Genomic DNA, 19,507 nt, shown 5'->3' on the forward strand with positions numbered 1-19,507 from the left:
CGATCTGAATTGTGGAAGACACTTTCCAGGTGGATAAAGATATCATCGATGTGCTGGTATGGTTAGGGGGGATTTTTCTGCATGCGAGGGTCAATGTGCATGGGGGCCTTCCCTTCGCATCGACTCTTCAGGTAAGCCATCTTGTGGTCTTCGGTAGGGTAATAATCATAGTTCAGTCGGAGTTTCTTGCGAATTTCGGTTTTCCAGGCTTTGAAACGCACGTTCTTGCCATCAATTAGCGTCGGCGGGTCAGGCATCTTGACGGTCTTGCGGTGACTACCACCGGCGGCGGTATCAGAGGGTGCAGGGGATCCTCTCGGGGTTCCAGTAACCAAGAGTCTCATAGCGGTAACTAGGCCATCTCACTCACGGATAGCTTCGTCACGGGCGTTCTTAGTCTCCTTCAGCTCGTCACGCATGCGAGCGTATTCCTCTTCCAGGTTAGCGTCACGGTCTTCGGTGGCGCCACGGTTTAATTCCTTCAAGCGCTGGATTGCGTTTTTCAGCTGGTCGGTCTCCTGGGTACCCTTTAGGTGTTGGCGTAGGCAACGGCTAAATCCTCCAACTGCTTCTTGAGGTCGTTGATTTCGACTTGGCGTTTCACCATGATCCTCCAGGCCGTTACTGGGTCAGACTGGATCCAGTTCATCAACTCGTCAACAGAATCGACATAGACTTCTTCGTCTCTCTCGCCACCTCCATACTGGAAGATAATAGAGTATCGGCGGTCTGTTTCTTCGCGTCGGTTGTTGGTGTTGGGGATGCAGCAACTAGGTAGCTTGAGCGCGTCGGAATTGACGTCTCTCAGCTCTACCAGCGCTGGAAAAAGGTTTGAATAAGCCTTGCTTCTATGTTATGAGCCAAGAATATCACGAAGATACTATGCATTCAGACGAAGGAAGCAACGCTAGAGAGGGAAAGAAAAGAGAAACAGGATGTTGGGGGATGCGGCCATTTGGTGGGTGCTCTTATCCCAAACCCGCCAAACTTCCCAAACCTTACCAACGCTTTCTTCCCATCTCCGTTCTCTCATCCTCGCCCCTGCCCTCTACCATGAGGTACCATATTCGCCACACATTGTCGCAATTTGATTCTTTTACCCTCTTCTTCTTCTTTTGTTCTAAAGAGTCCTCTTCGGATACATCGCTAGGGAGCTTCATACAAAGAAGCAAAATATGATATGCATACACAGCAACCAAAAAAATAGGTGTAAGGAAGCATGTATAGCAAATCATGATAAAGAGAGGGTCGAAATTGACCCAGCACTTAACAGCCCATCCTGATTATACGCCAACTAACCACAATTTGCTCGCCCTCGATCTAACCCCTCCGGGGTCACTATAGAGGAATTTGGAAGTCAAGAAAGGTGTGACTCAATTCAGTTGGTCAACTAGATTACAACAACGTCAAATAAAGACTTTGATGGGCTGCTTCCGTTCATTATCCCGCACACCTCCAACGATGGATGGGTTTACGAGTAAACATTTTGCTTCAACGGCCGGACGGAGACATGCCTTAGCTAATTCCCACGCTGTAAGCAGAAGATTTCTGAAGCCCCCTCCAGCAGCGACAGTGCGCTCGTACGCCTCCTGGAGTCCATTAAATAACATTAAGTCGGTTCCTGAACCCTCATGTACATGACCAAATACATGCAGCCTTGGTCGAACTCTCCATAGCGTCTGTAGTAGATGAGGACAGCCCAACTTGAGTAGATCAAGATGAGCAAATGGCGGACTATGAGTAATGAGCACGTCAATTCCATCTGGTACTGAGCCAGCCCATACATCCTGATTTCGGGGGTATTGAAAGGCCCAATTGCCGTGCCGGGTAGAATAAGGACTCCCGTAGACCCTGAGCTGACGACCATTCGGGCAGGAAATTGTTACTTCATCATTTTCCAGGTAGATAATATCACCCCAGTCGAGCTGAGCTCGCTTAGAGGCTGCTTGACCGGATGAATCATCCCATGCTGAATCAAGTAATAGCTCATGATTGCCAGCAATCACGATTTTGATAGGATGAGGCAGGCCGCGTAGCCAGCCGAGTGCGTCCTGGAGTTCCTGGAAAGACCCAGACTGTGTGAGATCACCAGCATGTATAAGGATATCTCCATCCGGAACACCGGTTTGGGTGTTATGAGTATCGGAGATACAGACAACCGCAACAGGACTTGGAAGAGGCATAGCTAGAATAGGTTTATGCCAACTGTAAAGCGTTCGTGCGAGGAAGACGTAAGGCTGGGCCCGAAACTTTTGCCATAGTCCTGGTCGCTGTCGATGAACGAGTTCGTGAAGACTGGACATGATTGAAGAGTTGAGACCCAGGAATTTATCGGTAGTAACAAGCGAGCTGATGAAGTACTGTCTGTTTGGAATGAACGGTCGCCGTAGGATTATATAATCCCTGTCCATGCGACCGCTGCTGATCATGTGACCGTCTTGGCCTCTTACAAATCTCTGAATTCTTTTGTCGCTGTCTCTCCGTTTTTTCCTACCTCATGCTTAATTGTTTCATCAATGCTACTGTGTTCTGTTGATCTTTTCTTCGTATCTGAGCAATATTATCACTGCGACGTGATACTGCTATTAGGCTAACCTGGACTGCGACGGTAACGCATGCAGAACTGGCAATGAGGAAAAACCACAAATACAAGCATAATGACAGGGTCAGCCCTTCATCCTGCAGGGGGAAACAGGTCCGAAGCACGAGGCCAATGCTCATCACAATATCATTAACATTAATTCGAAGAGGAAAATCTTGATCTTGGCGACCACCTGCAGGCCATGGCGACGACTGAAGCCGCAGTAAGGGCCCACGCTGTTGCTAGAACGCCAGTCCCCGCATTGTAGGTGTCGTATACAGTTGTCGATACCATGGCGGGACCGAAGAGAGAATTTGATGTGGTCGACTTTTACTGACCTGCAGCTGATGCGGAATGGAGTATGAGTCGAGGGATGAAGATGAGCTTTATATCTCTGTTTCTATCTGCCCTTGATTTTTTTCTTCTCTTGCCAGGACCCTTCGGCGCATTGTGCCCGGTGTGACGGACCGTGAAGCCGTCCCCAAATTGGCATGGACCACCAAGACGATCCTTCATCTGAGCCACGGCCACTGCCTTATTGGGCGTTGATTGATTTCAGGGTGGATTCAGGACTGCAGCCAAGATGGGAAGGAACATCGTTGGATAGCCTCGCATAGTACCTTGCCAGAGATCTGACAGAAGATGAAGCAGGTATAGAGAGAGGGCTGGCGTTAATGTCCCCAGAAACGGAGGATCCTCCGGCTCAGTGCGTTAGTATCGAAGGGGTTTGTTTAGGGCAATATCCGTAAGCCACAAGCCACAAGTATACATCTGCTGTCATATCTTTTTGATGAGTGTTTATCATATAATTTTCCCCCCATATTTCATGATATTTATTGTCATCCGAGGTGTCTTTTATCGGCTCTTCCATGATCCTGAGATTTTTCTCATTTTCTCATCCAATTTATGCCCATGATACGCATTTCCTGTACAGCATAAATATGCCAAGAACGCCACCGGAATCAACGACCGCCCGTGGCTTCACGGGAGGGAAGAGAGGCGTTCAGGTCCCCCAGATTGGCGAGAGACGATGCCGAGGTGCGGAGTGTTCTCTTCACGGCGTTTTGGGTATAGGGCGTTTCAGGTCGAAGCGAGTCACCCCTCGGTTAGTTTGGGCAGGGCCTGACGGATAACGTAAGTAGAATCTCCTTCAATGAGACGGCAGCAACTTAGCGCTGGGTTATTTCCCCTGTTGGCGCTGCTGTATCTGTCTTAATTCGAAACGAGGGAACTACCTCTATATTTCGCTGATTTTGATCCAATCTGAAGCATTGAAGGTTAAGCGAAGTGAAATAAAGGATAAATTTGAGCCTTGGCTAGTGCGCCGGATTTTTTTTTTTAAAAAAAAGAGAAAGTGGCTAACTGTCAAGAATATTGCAAGGATCCTCTCCGTGCCCCGGGATTTCGATGTAGCTGACATCTGCCCACTTCCCTGCAGTATGTTTGACAACGGTGTGATGATAAAATATGACAAGCTAGAATTGGTACTCTAGTTGGCATGTCGATTATGTTCTTACTAAATTAAATTGAGTAGCAACCAAAGCATTACATGATGTTGCATAATCGTATAAGGTACGAAGTTGATAGTATCCAAATGCGACACGGCCGTTCCGTCACAGTAGCCGAACTGTAGACCACGTTGGTTTTCTATTGGCATCTATATCTCCGAGACCTTGGCGAGGCGTCTCCCCACGAGTATTCATGGATTATAGATCAGTTTTCGAAAGGAAGTGCCGATCGTTGCCGGTTGCAATGAAAGTCTACCAAGTCGAATTCAATAGAGTACCTTCGGGAAAACTGGGGTGCTTTTAGGCTGATTTCTTTTAAGATGGACGCGGAGCAAAACCCGCGCTTCAACAAGTATACATTCAGTTATTCTGTCGAATTCTTCTCCCCTTCATGCCTACCTTTTCATATGTTATATCTTCTCATCTAATCTAGGCTCTCTAGAGCAAGTAAGTCTTTTGACGCGTGACTCCCCTTCGCATTTATAAGTGGGTCTCCAGTCTTCACTGGGATCTGGGGCATCGCAACTCAGTTATTTTATAAGATCAGCCTTCATATAATCATTAAAAGAGACAGAACTATTCCAAATTAGGAAAATTCCAATCCAGCGATCGTCGTTCTTATCTTATCGCACATGGCAGCATTGTCAGCATTGGGCCTCGGTCCATCCCCTACGAGTCTCTTCTTCAATTCCATTGCCTCTACGTCTCATTCATTGTCTCATTGTTTGGTATATCTATAACAAAGCTATACACGGCACACTAAATAAACTTGCTCGCACCCGACTGGCAGGACCAGGGCCGCCTTCTACGCAAACATGGCCCTGTACCGCGAAACCGTGGATTTCTTATCCGATTCCATCTCGAACCAGCGAACCCAGCTGCCCCTGCTGGCCGTCGCCGGAGCCTCCTTCACACTTGGCCTGCTCCTTCGATCACTCATCCCCCAAAGTGAGCATCGCGAAACAGTGCTCCTGTCGCCCCGGGCGACCGTTCTGCCCGGCTTATCGGAGGCAGAAAACCGCAATCTGCCGCTCCCAAATGACGTCCTGCCAGGCGCGCGCGATGTTGCCAGTCCGTATGGATCCATCCGGGTGTATGAATGGGGCCCTGAAGACGGGCCCAAGGTCTTGCTGGTGCATGGGATTACCACGCCGTGTATCGCGCTTGGTGGGTTGGCCCATGCGCTGGTGGACCGAGGTTGCCGTGTGATGCTCTTCGACCTGTAGGTTTTCACTGTGATGGCCTTTTTGTGTGGGATGTTTGTGGCGGACTGACTCCACTAGCTTTGGGAGAGGCTACTCCGATTGTCCTGCAGACCTGCCGCAGGATGACCGTCTCTTTGCCACGCAGATCCTGCTGGCCCTGGCATCGTCGCCCGTTTCATGGACTGGCGCTCAATCGGGCAAATTTTCTCTGGTCGGATACTCCTTGGGCGGTGGTATTGCCGCAGGCTTTGCGTCTTTCTTCCCACAGCTGCTGTCATCGCTCGTACTGTTGGCTCCCGCCGGCTTGGTTCGCGACTCGCAGATCAGCTTCCAGAGTCGATTGCTCTACTCTCGCGGTCTGATGCCCGAACGCTTGCTTGGGTATTTGGTTGGCCGCCGACTGCGAGCGGGACCTCTGGTGGGGCCCAAACCTAAGAGCGAGAAGCTCAATGCTGCCGATGCACTCACCGAGGAGCTGCCGACGCAGAGTGCTGCCAATGTCCAGATCCTGTCTCGCGCATACCCGCATATCAATGTGCCCTCTGCCGTTGCATGGCAAGTCAACAATCATGCCGGCTTCGTCCATGCGTTTATGTCTAGTATGCGCCATGGACCGATCCTGGGACAGCGCCAATGGAATACGTGGGCTCGACTTGGAACTTATCTTACCCAGAGCAGCGTCTCAGGTAACCCCGGAGAGAAAAGACTGTCTGGTGACAAGGTCCACATTCTGGGTGGTAGCAACGATGCAATTATTATTAAAGACGAACTTATCGTCGATGCCACCGCTGCCCTGGGCGGAAACGCAGCGTTCAAGTTCTACGATGCAGGCCACGAGTTCCCCAGCACCAAGTATGAAGAGGTGGCCTCATACATCTGGTACTTGCTTTGAGTTTTCCTTTTCTTCTGCTTGTTTTTTATTTAAGGGATCTATGATCTAGTTTAGATTCCCTACGTCTAATAGACAGACTACATAGAGGTCAGGGTCATTTTTCTTTTTGACTTTTTTTTTTTTTTTTTTTTGCATTTTCTAGCTTCCAGATCTGAAGATCTCATCCATTGCACTGAGCTGCGTTGATAACCCCACGAGATGTGATGACCGCTCCTGCATGCGCGCGCCGGCAAAGTAGGGCCCTTCCGATGAGGGTGCCCGGGCGAATCGGTCCACGTTGGTGCGACTGCTCCGGGGTATTTGGCTGAGGTTTCGTCGGCTGAGGGAGTTTGCAGTAGTGCTGTTGCGGAGACTATCCAAGGGTTAGTTATTGGACAAATAGTGACATTTAGCAGAAAGTATAGACTCACTTTGTGGATGCACCCTCTGGGATAGACATGACTAATGATAGAAGAGGCAGGAGGGGGGAAGAAGATAGCTTGGCCAGTGGAAAGGTAGTTCAGAAGAAGAGGAAATGGAAGAAATGTCCAAGTATAGCAGAGGGATTGATGGGAGGTTTGATATATTGAAGAGTTGGAAGCAGTTTTCGATGTTCTGCCTGAGCAATGGTTTGAATGGAATATATCAAACTCATGAGACCTACTGCCCTCCCCCTATATATACTTCCAAACCAGCGAGGCTATGCTCTCTCGGCAGCATGCCTTTTTGCGCACGCGAGTCCGGCAGGAGCTTACAGCCGGCCCACATGGACGAAGGGGAGCTTAACGGGCAACATAGAAAGGAGGAAAGGATCATCCTCTGGCCAAGCGTCTGTGACACCATCTGCGTACTCCCTCCCCTCGAGCCTCTGACAGATTCGGTCCGCATGAACGCATGGCGGGTCTGGAATTTTCCCCTTCGAGGCGCACCATGGTGTGGGCCAAGCACAAACCCGTTCCTCCACCAACACGAAACAGGCGACCGTTTTCCTATTGGTTTAGAATATCTATTTATTTTTCTCTAATTTTAATTTCTGCATGGCGAGTGGGGAGGGCGGAGTGCAGGGAGGCAGGTACCAGATGCATGATGAGGATGTGTGGGTCTCCACGATCGACTATAGAAATAGAAAAAGATAAATAAATAAATTCAATTTGCTATAATCCGCATTCTCAGCGTATTTGAGCACATGGCGAACCACATGTCTCAGCCCGGGCAGCACTGTTTTCGGTATATGGGCCGTGGAATGAAAGGGAGAGAGAGAGGTGTAGATGTTGAATCGAGGTATCAAACAAGGGATCTCGAGGGTCCGGGGTTACTTGGCGGCAACTGCGCTTCGTAATAGCATTTAATTCTTGATTTCTTTTCTTTTTCTTTTTCTTTTTTCTCTTTTTAGACAAGTCCAAGGGTCAAAGTGAAACCGGTCGTGGGACCAACGTGGTCGATCGCATGGAGATCACGCATTGCCCCAGGAGAGGGCCTCCAATTCGCCCGGAAACAGTAAAAGCTTGCGATGCAGCATTCTCGAGGGCCACGCGCACCTGCATGTTCCCTGTTCATTTCCCCTTGACATCACTTGCGGATCGACGAGTCACGACGTGTGCCTTGCACACACACCCTCTCCGGGGTGAGGCCCTATGAGGTAATCACTGAAAATAGGTCTTTCTCATACCAGCCACGTCTCAATCTTTAATTACTCATTAGAAAAGACATAACCTTACGAGTCATTCTGCATAGCCTTAGTACCTTGCTAATATCTCCGGAATGCTAAGCCTCACATACACACAAGCTCATCGACACCCCAACCTTCTTGTTTCATATTGACTCCGGTCGTCTCCCTCTAAGGGTCCTCAGTGAAGAAAGGGGGAATGAAAAGGGCACGTGGGTACTCCGGGTTTACTTTGAAAAGAATAAAAAAAGCCGTTATGACGAGTCTACCACCCGACTCGTCCAAAAGGAGAAAGCATCGGCCAGCGCGTTTCACCTGGAGCGTAAGCATGGTACGCCCCGGGTATCCCTCTCGAGATCTCCGGCTCCTGCAGGTTGTTCGACGATTCCGCAGGAACACTAGTTTACGACATACAAGCTTGGACCTCTCCTGTGGCTTGACACCCTGCCGGGGTAGTCCGATGGAGTACATCTAACATTGGGGAACTAGCTGAGGATTAGGGCCGCGGAAATCCCGCCACCATTCCGGGTGAGGCGTGGCGAGCGGACCGCTTCGAGATGGACCGTGCCGCGTGCATTTGCCGAAGTATGTAGCGAGTTCAGCTAGTCCAGCTTCTTGAGATGAGAATCGATCTCACGGACCGGAGGGGACTGGAGCAAAGCCACAGGCATTAAAACACAAAGCCATATGGGGGGGACCGGTGTTTCAGATAATAAGGTTGCTTTTCCCACGCGTCCTGGAACTAGTTTAGCGATCATTCCGCTTCCTCTTAGCGAGCAATGCTGGGACGTTGCGGGCTCCACTTGAACTATGCAAGGCACGACTTGGTCCGAGCTGCGGAATTCCTCCCAACTTTATCTCCCCCGTCGATCTGCAAGGTGGCTCGGTTGCTTGCATGTGAGGCTGTTGAACGTCCCTCATTTGATCTTGAAAAGTGTCTCAGGTGATGGTGGTAGCTGACTTTGTTCGAGGTGGTTTTGTGCAACGTCTGGAGTATAACGGGTGACGTCTTGCCCTAACTCCCGCAATGATCTTCCTGCAACTCACTTGACTTTTCTCTTCTAATTATTGTATTTCATTATTATTACACCTAATGATTGTAGCAAATAAATAAAATTAATGCCCCGACACCTTGCAGATAATCTATACCCCCTTCACTCTACCTATCACAAACCCTAGAGAAGAACTAGCCACACGATCCGAGGTCAAGCGCGACCCCAAACCGGCAGGGATCGCCCACGGCTGATCCCATTGATCATCCCTTTGAGGGAGGGACGTTTGCTCCCAAATTGTCAGTCATGCAGGACGCCTCAGTCTGAAACACAAACCAACCCGGCCCTTTTTTTTTCCTTTTAATGCATCCAACCTTGGGTATAGATGCTGCCTCTGCATATTGTTGCCATCGCAACCTAGCCTGCGACGAGGACAAGGATGAAACTAAGTGGAAGAAGGGAGAGCAAGCACAGCTGAAACCGCTAGGGGAATTTTGCCATGCATATACGCCATGGTATGGATAACGGTCCCTTTTTCCTTTTCAATATTTTGGCTGTTTTTTTTTTATCGGCATCTATACTCCCCGAATCTGCCGACTCCGATCACTCCTAGAAATAGCAAGCCCTCCGAAGAACCAGTTCTTCACAGAACGGCGGTATACTCTAAATGAGTCAGTCCTTGCGAGACCTTGCGACGGCCCTGGAATGAACCAGACCCGTCTACCATCAAAAGGAAAATCAACTATGAGGATCGCAATAAGACTCTTGCTCTTTTCTTTTTCTTTTTTACTTCTGTTTCAAGGGCGTTGCGCACTTCTCAGCCCGGCTTCGACGGGGTTACGCGGAACAAGGGATAGGATATGGATGGCTTGCGCCAGCAACCGTGCTGAGCCCAGTTCTTGCTGACGACTCTTTCGAATTGTCTATCTTTCCCCATTCTTTTCCTTTCCGGAGCCTCGTAATTCTTCTCATTTGTCTTTACCTTTTTTTCGATATCGTTGTGGGTGTGGGCTCTGCAGGCACCGGCCGCAGCCTGATGCAGGTACGCTGCTTCCTGCAGGATTATCGCGGAAGACTTGCCGGTGCTCGGGAGGCATCCTGATCTTTTTGTGAAGCTGTCAGGTAATTGACACGTCAGCTTGGTGGTTCCAATGGAGGTATTGTTCTTTTTACCCTTTTTGGATAGGATCTCTGAATTGTTTGAGTCGATACTTACAACATGGCTGGGGAGGCTGCTGTAGGCTGCTTCTTACAGTAGGTGAGATGGTTTGTGATTTGCGCAATGGATTATGTGTATTTTCAGGCAACCGAGGGATCATCTTGGCTGATTTTCTGATTTTCTCATGACGTGAACGTCGATTTGGAGAAGAACTACAAGTCGTCGAGGTACGACCAAGAACAATATGCAATAACAAATTGCATCATTACTGCTACTGACAATCATGACATTGCAATCGCTGTCATAATGAAGTTGCATTCCACAACTGTGGCAATCATCAAAAATCCTATGTACCGATGTAGATATATCCAAGTCTATATAACACAAAGCCTAGGGTCTAGGCTTTCTATAACACCCAAGCTTCTGTCGGGTCACTCATCTTTGCTCAAGCTCCTCGCCATTCTCCTGATGGATAGTACCATCCTTCACATCAAACCGGAACTGCTCCTCCTCGCCCTTCAGCTGTTCCTTGAGGATCTTGTTCGCCCGCCACACAGGCTTGCACTCGAACAGCCGGTCAACCTTCTCCAGCGGGATACCGCTGGTCTCGGGGATGAGAAAGAAGGCAAAGAAAAAGGCCAGGAAGGACAGGGCGGCGAAGAAGAAGTACACGCCGTAGTTCATGGTTGCGAACATCTGCTCCGTGAATCGGGAGATGAGGAAGTTGAAAAGCCAGTTGCTGGCAGTAGTGGCGGCTTGCGCCAGGGAACGGAAGTTGGGGTCGAAGAATTCCTGTCGAGGATTATTAGTTTTGTTTCTTTCTGAGACAATGGGGGAGGAAGAACTCACCGAGTTGATAACCCACGGGGTACCGTTCCAAGTGGGCGTGTAGACGGCAGTCCACAGGTAAAAGAAGAAGATAGCAGCAATTCCTCCACTGTTCAAGGTCTTGGAGGGATGCTCATCGGGCCTGACAGCACAGATGTATGCGCCAATAATCCACATACAGATGGATCCAGTGACTGCACCACCAAGAAGCAGGTTCCGTCGTCCCAGTTGGTCGACCAGGAACAGCAACCACACAAAGGTCATGAAGGCCTTGACGACACCAAAAATACCGGTCGTCAGGTTCACTGTGCCGTCGGCGACCCCAATCGACTTGAAGATAGTAGGCGAGTAGTAGCTGAAACGAACCAGTCAGTTTTTGTAGTGCTAAAGACAGTAAGTTGACAGCGCAAACTCACTTGATGGCGTTGATGCCCGATCCGTTCTGCCAGAAGAACAGCATGCATCCCAAAAAGAGACGCCACATGATATTCTTGCGGGTGCCGAGTGCCTTAAAGGGTTTCCAGAATCCAATGCCGATGGTCGACCTCTGGTATTCGAGGGCCTGGTCAATGGCCGTCACCTCCTCGGTGATGTATATATCAGATGCTTCCAGCTGACGAATCCAGCACAGGTTCTCCATTGCCTTCTTTCGGTGCCCGTTCAAGAAGAGCCAGCGAGGAGATTCCTTCATCCACATGGCTCCAATGAAAAGCAGGCCCGATGGAACGATCTGGATTGCAAATGGAATGACCCACTGCTGGTGAGTGGAACCCATGTGTTGCTCAACGCCGAACTAAATTTCCAAAGAATGTTAGTTGCCTATAGATGCAGTGGAAGTGTAGTAAATTAGACTCACGTTGATCCAGAAACCGAGTAAACCACCAATCTGCCAGCCCAGCTCATAAAGACCTACCAGCCGTCCTCGAATAGCCGGAGGCGCCAGCTCAGAAAGATAAATGGGGATGATATTCGAGGCCACACCCGTGCCCAGTCCAGACAACACACGACCGGCGTACAAAATGCCTAGTCCGCGGGAGTGGTTGGCACCTACTTGCAGGCCCGATCCCAGAGTGAAAATAGCAGCGGCCACGACCAAACTCCATTTGCGGCCCCAGAAATGGCCCAGAGCATAAGTGAACAAGGCACCGAAAAAGGCTCCGGCAATAAATAGCGACACGATATTCTCACTGATCAACCTTACCTCCGGGTCGGTCATCTTGTCAAGACCGAATTCTGCCATGAAGGACGGGAGGGTGATGGTAGTGCCAATAAAGGCACTAGTATAGCCGATCATGTTGGAACCGCATGATGCGATGCCGGCGAGCAGGTACACGCGCCAATTGTAGACGGCCTTGGGGGTTGGGCGGTCCTCGACCAGCGTTAGGATACCCATGGCTGTTTTTCTTTGCTGTTTGGGGTCCAACAGCCAACAGGGGGAGCAGAAAGAGGGAGGGAGGTAGTAGAAACGAAGTGAAGAGAGAAAGAGAAAAAATCGGTTGGGGCGAGGAATGGGACTGATAGAAATGGGACTGGGGCCCTAAGTAATAACTCGCATTTCAATGGATGCCAGTGGGGATTTCCCTCCGCGTGAGCCCTCTCCACAGCTTAAGTCGTAACCCCATACACACTGGGGCAATATGGGGTTTGAATGTGAGGCAGACATGGCTTTACAGACGTTCGTGGGGTGGAACACTTGGGCCGGGGTAGCGTTTTCCCCGGAAACATTCAGCCGCCTTTGCTCTAGGAATTACTATATATCTGACGATGGGTCTCCCTGGGTAGAATTGATGGGAAAACAATTCTTCAGTCTAAGAGCTTTGATCTTTTGGCTATCTCGTGTGGTGTTTCTCTCATGTACAATCTCGACAGAATTGTCATAAATGCCTTCGTTTCTCTGCTAGGTCTTGATGAGGAATTTTCCGATGGGCCCTATGGTTACCCACGCATGTAGAGCTGATCGTTTGCCCTCCCCCCCCCCCCCCCCGGCTCTCGCGGAAGGTAATGTAATGCACATAAACTGTGCAGACAATGGCACAGTAAAGTGCCGCTTCCTAATCGAATACCCCGGGTCTCTTCGCTGAGGAAAAAAGAATCCAGCACGGGAAGAACCCTTAACCACAGTGGAGCCCTTTGCCGAGCGGATGAAGGGCTAAAAGCCCCAAGTCACGTGGCACCTACTATATCTCGGTTCGTCGGTTGAATAATTCTGAATATTCAGAGAATCTCAAAAGCTTGGCTTTACCTTCATTCTCGGGATCTCGGGATCATGCTTAGCGATGTTTTATTATTGGTGGATGCAATAGATGAATGATTCATGTTTGCTGCGTCATACTTCGATATATAAACCATAAGCCCCCTCAAGGCCATGGTGATATCACTCAGAGAATATTAAATCGAACCCAGAATTGCATCAAGACTTGAAGGCTTTGGCTTGATCTTTAGAACTCGTCAGAGAGCAAAGGTTCGGGCACAGTTACAGATATGTTTGGCTAGGGATAGCCGTCTGGCGCCAGGTTTGTTTTATGGCTCTAGTCAAAAGTGACGAATTCCAAAGGTTTACGATGGTCTAGGACCTTGGTATGTGGCATTCGACATTTAAATTCCATTTCGAGTTGCATGGTCTTGGTTAAAATCGGGGGGAAATTAAGGCATCACTTTGAGCCATGGTAGCCTCAGGCACCATCACGTGCCTGCTTTGCCTTCAAGAAACGGCCAGGCACTTGTTGTTGGATCTTATGGCGACTTTCACTGGCACAAAATCTTAGGAATGGTTGTTTGCTCCATCCACCTACCTTCAGAGAATACTCGGTCGCGTCGATCATGATCGCGTCGGCAGCGGGGCATTCCCTATCGAGTCTTATCGACTGATGACATGCACCTCTCATCCTCGCCAGCAAACAGCTTGGAACTAGTAAGGACCCATCTGACCGTTGCATTCATATCCATTATGTGAAATTTAGAAAACCTTTCTAACGATATACCAGGAAGTACGCGACAAGACCTGAACGCGTCGGCCATTCATCGCTTCAAAATGGAGACCCAAACATCTCTCCTCTCCATTCAGAAAAGCATCTGGGACGGGCGGATACCCCTGCAAATTGTCCTTGCTCCATCTGAGAGTCGGACATACGACCAGACCGATCCATATCTTGTATGCTGAGCATTCTCCTGCCACATGGCCTGGAATTCATGACTTTCGTCTAACGTTCCCCAGATCGCGTCCCCACGTGTCTCATATCTCCCGTCATTACTGCCAAAACTTCGAGCTTTCTTCTCAAGCTCGCTCATCGAGCCCAACTCTCAACCCCATGATGGCTGGTTTGCCTTTGAGGGTGTGCCATTGAAATGGCATTATCCTATCGGCCTTTTGTTTGACCTCTATGCGGGCGCAGACCCGGCTTCGAAGACCAGCACAAGAGGCGACGATTCCCCAGAGGCTGAATCGGCACTACCGTGGCGTCTGACTGTGCATTTCAGCGACTGGCCTGATGAAGATCTTGTGCGACTCGATGCCGATGGCATGGTCATGAACGATGCCTTCATAAATAGCGTCAAAGAGGCGGATTTTCTTCGAAACGGCACAGCCAAAGGAATCATGAGTCTATCCAAAGAAGACACTTTTGGTCTGTGGAAGGCTGTTGAGGGAGGTCAGTTTCCCTCTCCCAATCTTTACCGAAAATAAAGATAAATATTGCATGAACTGATACCCATGACTCCAGTGGACCTCCCCGCGTTCCAACGCATTTCCAACATCCTGTTGCCCCCGCCATCACAGCCCTTCCGCAACATCCCCATTCGGATTTTCTTACCTCTTCCACCAGATGCTGAGTCTCCTTCCCTGAAAATGATACAGTCGCCACTGCCTCCATCGATCCCGACTGCTAGTATCCAGTCAAGTCAATTATTGAGCTCTCGATCCAGTCCTGGTATGCAACCCCAGACGGTTGGCACTGTCCTACACACATTGCTCCCCAATCTTTTCCCCAGTCGACGAACTCCTATCCTGGCAAAGCCGGTGCTTCATGGAGCGGTGCTCCCTATGTCTGCCCCGATCGAAGAGGTGGTGAGGAGCTCTGCCTATGGGGATGGGTGGGCGTATCTAGTCATTCGGATGATGGGGTGAGTTGATTGCCTCCATGAAAGTGACATACAGCGTAGTTATGCTCTCTACGAGGGGTTCGTCCCCCCCCCCCCTAACGAAGGAATACTGCGCTAGATAATCAAATGCTTTCCATACTCTGGCTTTTCGTTAGAGAGTGGTGAATATTTGCATGGGCAATCGTTGTTGCAAGGTTGTAGTATAGAACTCGCCAGCAAGAATGGGACGTCACGCTCAAATAACTAGTCAAATGACAAAGGAAGCACAGTCGCTTTTCAACTAATTAACAATAAAATAAAAAATTACCCCCCAGAGTACTCAAGCTCTTAGGGTCGGGTATCATCGTGCGAAAAGAAAAGTAACTGTAAAGACAAAGAAATGAAGGTTGCCCACAGTGGAGGAGTAGCCAGCAATTAACCTCATACGACAACGTAAGGGTGTTCACTTCCAACCAAAGTAGATTCACCAGTCTCCGAGTCATAGACCTCGGAGTCCATGTCCTCAATGATCGTGGACGCACTGTTGGGCCTGCTTCTCTGAGGCTTTGGGCGCAATTTCCCCTCGTCGTCGAACAACAGGACTCCAAAGGGATTCTTCTTGGCGAGGTCAATTGCAGTGATTGGGGTTTCTTTATTTTCTCCCTCTGTGACCACGACTGACTGGTGGGTGGGGATCTTCAGCGTCAGATCAGCGCCGGCGTCCAGCAAAAGACGAAGGATGGGCTCGCGCCCACGTTCAGCGGCAAGGTGAAGGGCGGTTTTCCCTTCGCCAGTGACGGCGTTGATATTGGATCCCTGCTCTATAAGAAAGCCTACAAGCGATGCACGTGAGAGAGGTGCCATCGCTGCAAGATGGAGAGGTGTTTCGACCTGAGAGGATCCAGAGACTTCATTGACGGAAGCGCCGTGGTCCAGCAGGAGACTGATGTATTCGGCTGTCTTGTCGGATGCCAAGTTAAGGGCTCCCGTGCCTGTATAAACTGTTTGATGAAGAGCAGTCCAGCCTTGGCTGGAGGTAGCGGTGACGGAGATGCCCGCTTTGAGGACGGTTGTGAGGATCTCGAGACAGTCTTCATTGGCGGGCGGGGTAATGTGAAGAAGGGTTTCGCCCTTGGCCGTCTCGATATCCACCTTGGCGCCTTTGGCAAGGAGAAGCTGGAACATAGTCTTGTTTCCGGTCATGGCGGCACATTGAAGAGGGGTATAGCCCTGAGATGTTCGTGCCTCGATGTTCGCCCCCTGCTCCAGAAGCTTGGATGCAATGGATATATTCGAGACATATCGAGCTTGTTCATGGAGTAAAGTTTCTCCTCGCTTGTTCCACGCATTGATGTCTGCCCCGCCGATCAAGAGCAGATCAAATGCGACCCAATGGCCTCTCCAAGCGGCGTATTGCAATGCAGTTGGCCCCGCAAGCGAGCGAGCCTCGACATGAGCACACTGTTGCAAGAGCAGTGTGATCGCCTCGCAGTAGTCAAGTGTCGCCGCCAGTTGGAGCGGAGTAAGCCCCTCATTGTTGGTGATATCAATCGCGGCGCGTTTTTCGAGGAGGAAGAGAATGATTCGGGGCCGTCTCCATTCGACCGCCAGATGGAGGGCAGTGTTTCCGGTTTTGAGATTTTGGAAGTTCACGTCCGCTTTATTCCTGACCAGAAGCGGAACCGTAGATTCATCAGTCGCGGTACCCACGGCGGCAAGAAGACTGGTTGCGCCGTTCTCGTCAACAATCTGCGTATCGACGCGCCGAGAACAAAGTACTTTCATGCATTTTCGATGGCCGTTCTGTGTGGCGAGGTGTAAGGCTGTTTGTCCATCCGCAGTCACCGCATTGCCATTGGCGCCGTTCTCAAGGAGAAACTCGACCATTTCATCGTTTCCTTGACTCGCAGCACAGTGTAATGGAGTCATACTCATTGAGTTTTCCTGGGCATTGATGTTTTCTCCTTGCTCGAGAAGCCTTTTGGCTTTTACAGATATCCCAAAGAAACCGAGAACATGTAGTCCACTCCAGTCCGTAGGGTACTTACCTATCCCAAGCTGTGAGGGAATCCCGTTTTCCTTGCCTATAGCAAAGTCAAGAGGCGGTCGCCTCCATAGAAGCTTGTTGAGGAACGTTTTGATCAAGACCTGGATGGTTTGTTCATCCTCTGGAATTTCCCGTGCATGAAATCCCCAGTAAGTGGCTGCATAATCTAGGAATCCTTTCTTTGAGGCGCGAGACGTGCCAGGTTCGGTCAAGTAGCACTCATCAATTACCTCGTCCGGGGTGATCACGCTAAGACAGACCTCGGCTATGTCTTTCTGCGCACCGGGGAAAAAGACTCTGGCGGCAGATCCGTTCAAATACTCCTTGGCGGTCCTGTGGACAAAGCAAACCGTGCCTGATACGGCATCGATTGTCAAAAGTCCTGCACTTTGAACTTGTAATGAGTGTTCGAAAGGCACGGATTCAGGGTTATCCGTTTTCTCGTTGTCTTTGACGGCACTCCTCAGCTCCGAGACAGAAAGAGGTCTCAAAGCGTAAAGAGTCCAATAAACGTAACGTGTTGCACATGAGCTCTGGCTCACGACCTGCTTCATTGCCTCTCCATATGCCTCTCCGAGACTTTCTGGAAGATGCATAAGAGCTCTCTCAAGAAGACTGCGGTCCATATATTGCGATAAAAGATCCAAATGAAGTTTTGCAAGGAGAAACCTAAACGAGAGATATGTTAGCTTTTGTCTGACATATCACCACGAAAATATTTTGACAGTACTAACAACCCATGAGACCTTGCTACCACCGAGTGCAAGATCGCATCTTCGAGTTTTAGGTCCGGAGACGTATCTCCCAAAATGCATCGCATCCCATGGTCGGCACGGGTGCGAGCGAGTGTGTAGAGCCCAATATCCTCGGGTGGAGCAAACACACTCACGTATCCAGAGTTATCAACTGCTTTGACGTCGCTCATTTCCCGTAGTGTCACCAGAAGCTGAGCTTGATCGGGGAGCTTGTGAAGTCGAGACAGAATGCGTTCTTTGTCGGGAAACATATCGAGTCCGTCGACCACAAAGAAAACCTTCGAGAAGCGGTTGACCTCTGCTCGGATTGCATTTTGATAAGCCTTCGGGGATGCGCTTCCCTTCGCCAGGGACTCGGAGTAGTAGAGTGACGAAGTGGCGTAAGACAAACTGCGCTTGCAATATACAAGCTGTGCCAGAATGCTTTTTAGGAGATCCATTGAGGTTCGCTCTTTTCCGTTTTCTTCTTGACAGAAGATAAACACAGTCGCTACATCGAAAGAGGGGAAGGTCCTTTGCAGAGAGTCGATGACTGAGGATCTAGTTGTGAGGTTAGATGTGAATCAAGTAGATAAACTTTTTTTTTTCTGCTCTTGAACTTACGAGAGAAAGGTTTTGCCCGCACCCGCTGAGAAAAGATTAGAATCTGATATTGAGTAATGCAATATGCGACGAGGGTGAGAGCATACCAGGTCCAATACAGTAGAGGGTTCTGGTTAATCCCAGCAACCACTGCTTGAAGTGTATGTTCTTAAAAATCCACTCACACGTTCCCTTTTGACGTCTGTGACAAAGATCCGCCAGTGTGATAAAGTGGTCCATGGAGAGTCTGCTTGTCAGGCCCAGGGCATCTTCCTCGAATTGTAAATCAAGTTTCAAGCTGGCTGCATAGGCGATATCAGTTAGAACACGATGCCCAAAACATGCACCGAAGGGACTTTGACATACCTGCTTCCACATCACGATAGCTTTTAAGCTTATTCCTGACCTCTTTATCCAACAAAGATCGCTCTCTAGAAAACACATTAGCTCGAACAGACTGGAAGATAACACCGGGGACTCGGCTAGATCGTTCATACTCTGAATCTGGTTGCATGGCAAGCAGGAACATGATCTTGTACTGCTCTAGCCGCGGGACATAGGTCTTTTCCAACAGATGCTTCCTGAAGTAAAACACGCCGACGCCCCCCGGCTGAAAATAGAGCTCGATAGACTTCATGCTCAATCCGAACCATCCGAGTAGCTCGCTCAGGGCCCTGAGGCGCCCGGCGGCGACGAACCATTGCTCTTCTGTCCAGCTGATCTCATCTTTGATGCGATATAGGAGGTCTAATATGTCGACAAGGAGGGATAGGGCCCTCAGAGAAGCGTCATGTGAGTCCCTGCCACCGTTCAAGCAACGCATAGCCACCCGCGTGGATTGGGCGACCTGGCTGAGGCTTGTGCGAACCGTTGCAATGTCTACCATGGTACAAAACAACAGGGAATTTTCGTAGCCATAAATATCGATACGATAGGCAGGGAGGGGAGAAGAGGAATGGTCGCCGCCAGAAAGGCAGAAGAAAATGATGATGGAAACAAAGATTAGAAAGAACAAACGAAAGAATTTTTTTAAAAAAAAAGCCTGGAATGAAACTTAACCTGGGCACTAGGGTGTGCTTACACAAATAAATCCCAAGTCCATTCCATCCTCCAATCTTGACATAGGGGGGCAGGCTTCACCCCTCTCGCGTCTAGCGGAGATACGATTTACGTGGAAATAGCAGATCCCTTCCCTAAAGCCCCGCTGGGTCCCCAGTGATCCTCTCGTCTCTGGGC

The 19,507-nt window shown here is 49.6% G+C and overlaps 7 protein-coding genes across 7 annotated transcripts; 2 read left to right on the forward strand and 5 right to left on the reverse strand.

Moving 5' to 3' along the window:
• Positions 1-62: 62 nt before the first annotated feature.
• NUU61_005244 (uncharacterized protein) lies at positions 63-702 on the reverse strand (the record flags this gene model as incomplete). The annotated part of the gene is made up of 3 exons (XM_056655826.1): positions 63-313; positions 371-527; positions 697-702. 3 exons carry the CDS (start codon positions 700-702, stop codon positions 63-65), a joined length of 414 nt encoding a protein of 137 aa, XP_056511439.1.
• Positions 703-1,406: 704 nt separating this feature from the next.
• On the reverse strand, positions 1,407-2,303 carry NUU61_005245 (metallophosphatase domain-containing protein; the record flags this gene model as incomplete). The annotated part of the gene is made up of 1 exon (XM_056655827.1): positions 1,407-2,303. The coding sequence occupies one exon, from the start codon at positions 2,301-2,303 to the stop codon at positions 1,407-1,409; it is 897 nt and encodes a 298-aa protein (XP_056511440.1).
• A 2,601-nt stretch (positions 2,304-4,904) lies between these two features.
• Positions 4,905-6,186, forward strand: NUU61_005246 (alpha/beta hydrolase; the record flags this gene model as incomplete). The annotated part of the gene is made up of 2 exons (XM_056655828.1): positions 4,905-5,311; positions 5,373-6,186. The coding sequence occupies 2 exons, from the start codon at positions 4,905-4,907 to the stop codon at positions 6,184-6,186; spliced, it is 1,221 nt and encodes a 406-aa protein (XP_056511441.1).
• Positions 6,187-6,324: 138 nt separating this feature from the next.
• On the reverse strand, positions 6,325-6,625 carry NUU61_005247 (uncharacterized protein; the record flags this gene model as incomplete). The annotated part of the gene is made up of 2 exons (XM_056655829.1): positions 6,325-6,538; positions 6,597-6,625. The coding sequence occupies 2 exons, from the start codon at positions 6,623-6,625 to the stop codon at positions 6,325-6,327; spliced, it is 243 nt and encodes an 80-aa protein (XP_056511442.1).
• A 3,792-nt stretch (positions 6,626-10,417) lies between these two features.
• Positions 10,418-12,203, reverse strand: NUU61_005248 (sugar porter family MFS transporter; the record flags this gene model as incomplete). The annotated part of the gene is made up of 4 exons (XM_056655830.1): positions 10,418-10,774; positions 10,832-11,165; positions 11,227-11,603; positions 11,667-12,203. 4 exons carry the CDS (start codon positions 12,201-12,203, stop codon positions 10,418-10,420), a joined length of 1,605 nt encoding a protein of 534 aa, XP_056511443.1.
• Positions 12,204-13,841: 1,638 nt separating this feature from the next.
• On the forward strand, positions 13,842-14,933 carry NUU61_005249 (autophagy protein 5; the record flags this gene model as incomplete). The annotated part of the gene is made up of 3 exons (XM_056655831.1): positions 13,842-13,961; positions 14,025-14,457; positions 14,530-14,933. 3 exons carry the CDS (start codon positions 13,842-13,844, stop codon positions 14,931-14,933), a joined length of 957 nt encoding a protein of 318 aa, XP_056511444.1.
• Positions 14,934-15,328: 395 nt separating this feature from the next.
• Positions 15,329-19,157, reverse strand: NUU61_005250 (NACHT and Ankyrin domain protein; the record flags this gene model as incomplete). Its single annotated transcript, XM_056655832.1, has 5 exons — positions 15,329-17,603; positions 17,669-18,229; positions 18,293-18,335; positions 18,457-18,573; positions 18,638-19,157. The coding sequence occupies 5 exons, from the start codon at positions 19,155-19,157 to the stop codon at positions 15,329-15,331; spliced, it is 3,516 nt and encodes a 1,171-aa protein (XP_056511445.1).
• Between the last annotated feature and the right edge of the window lie 350 nt (positions 19,158-19,507).

Source organism: Penicillium alfredii (assembly GCF_028826965.1).
Source record: "Penicillium alfredii strain IBT 34128 chromosome Unknown utg000007l_segment0_segment0, whole genome shotgun sequence".
Lineage (NCBI taxonomy): Eukaryota > Fungi > Ascomycota > Eurotiomycetes > Eurotiales > Aspergillaceae > Penicillium > Penicillium alfredii.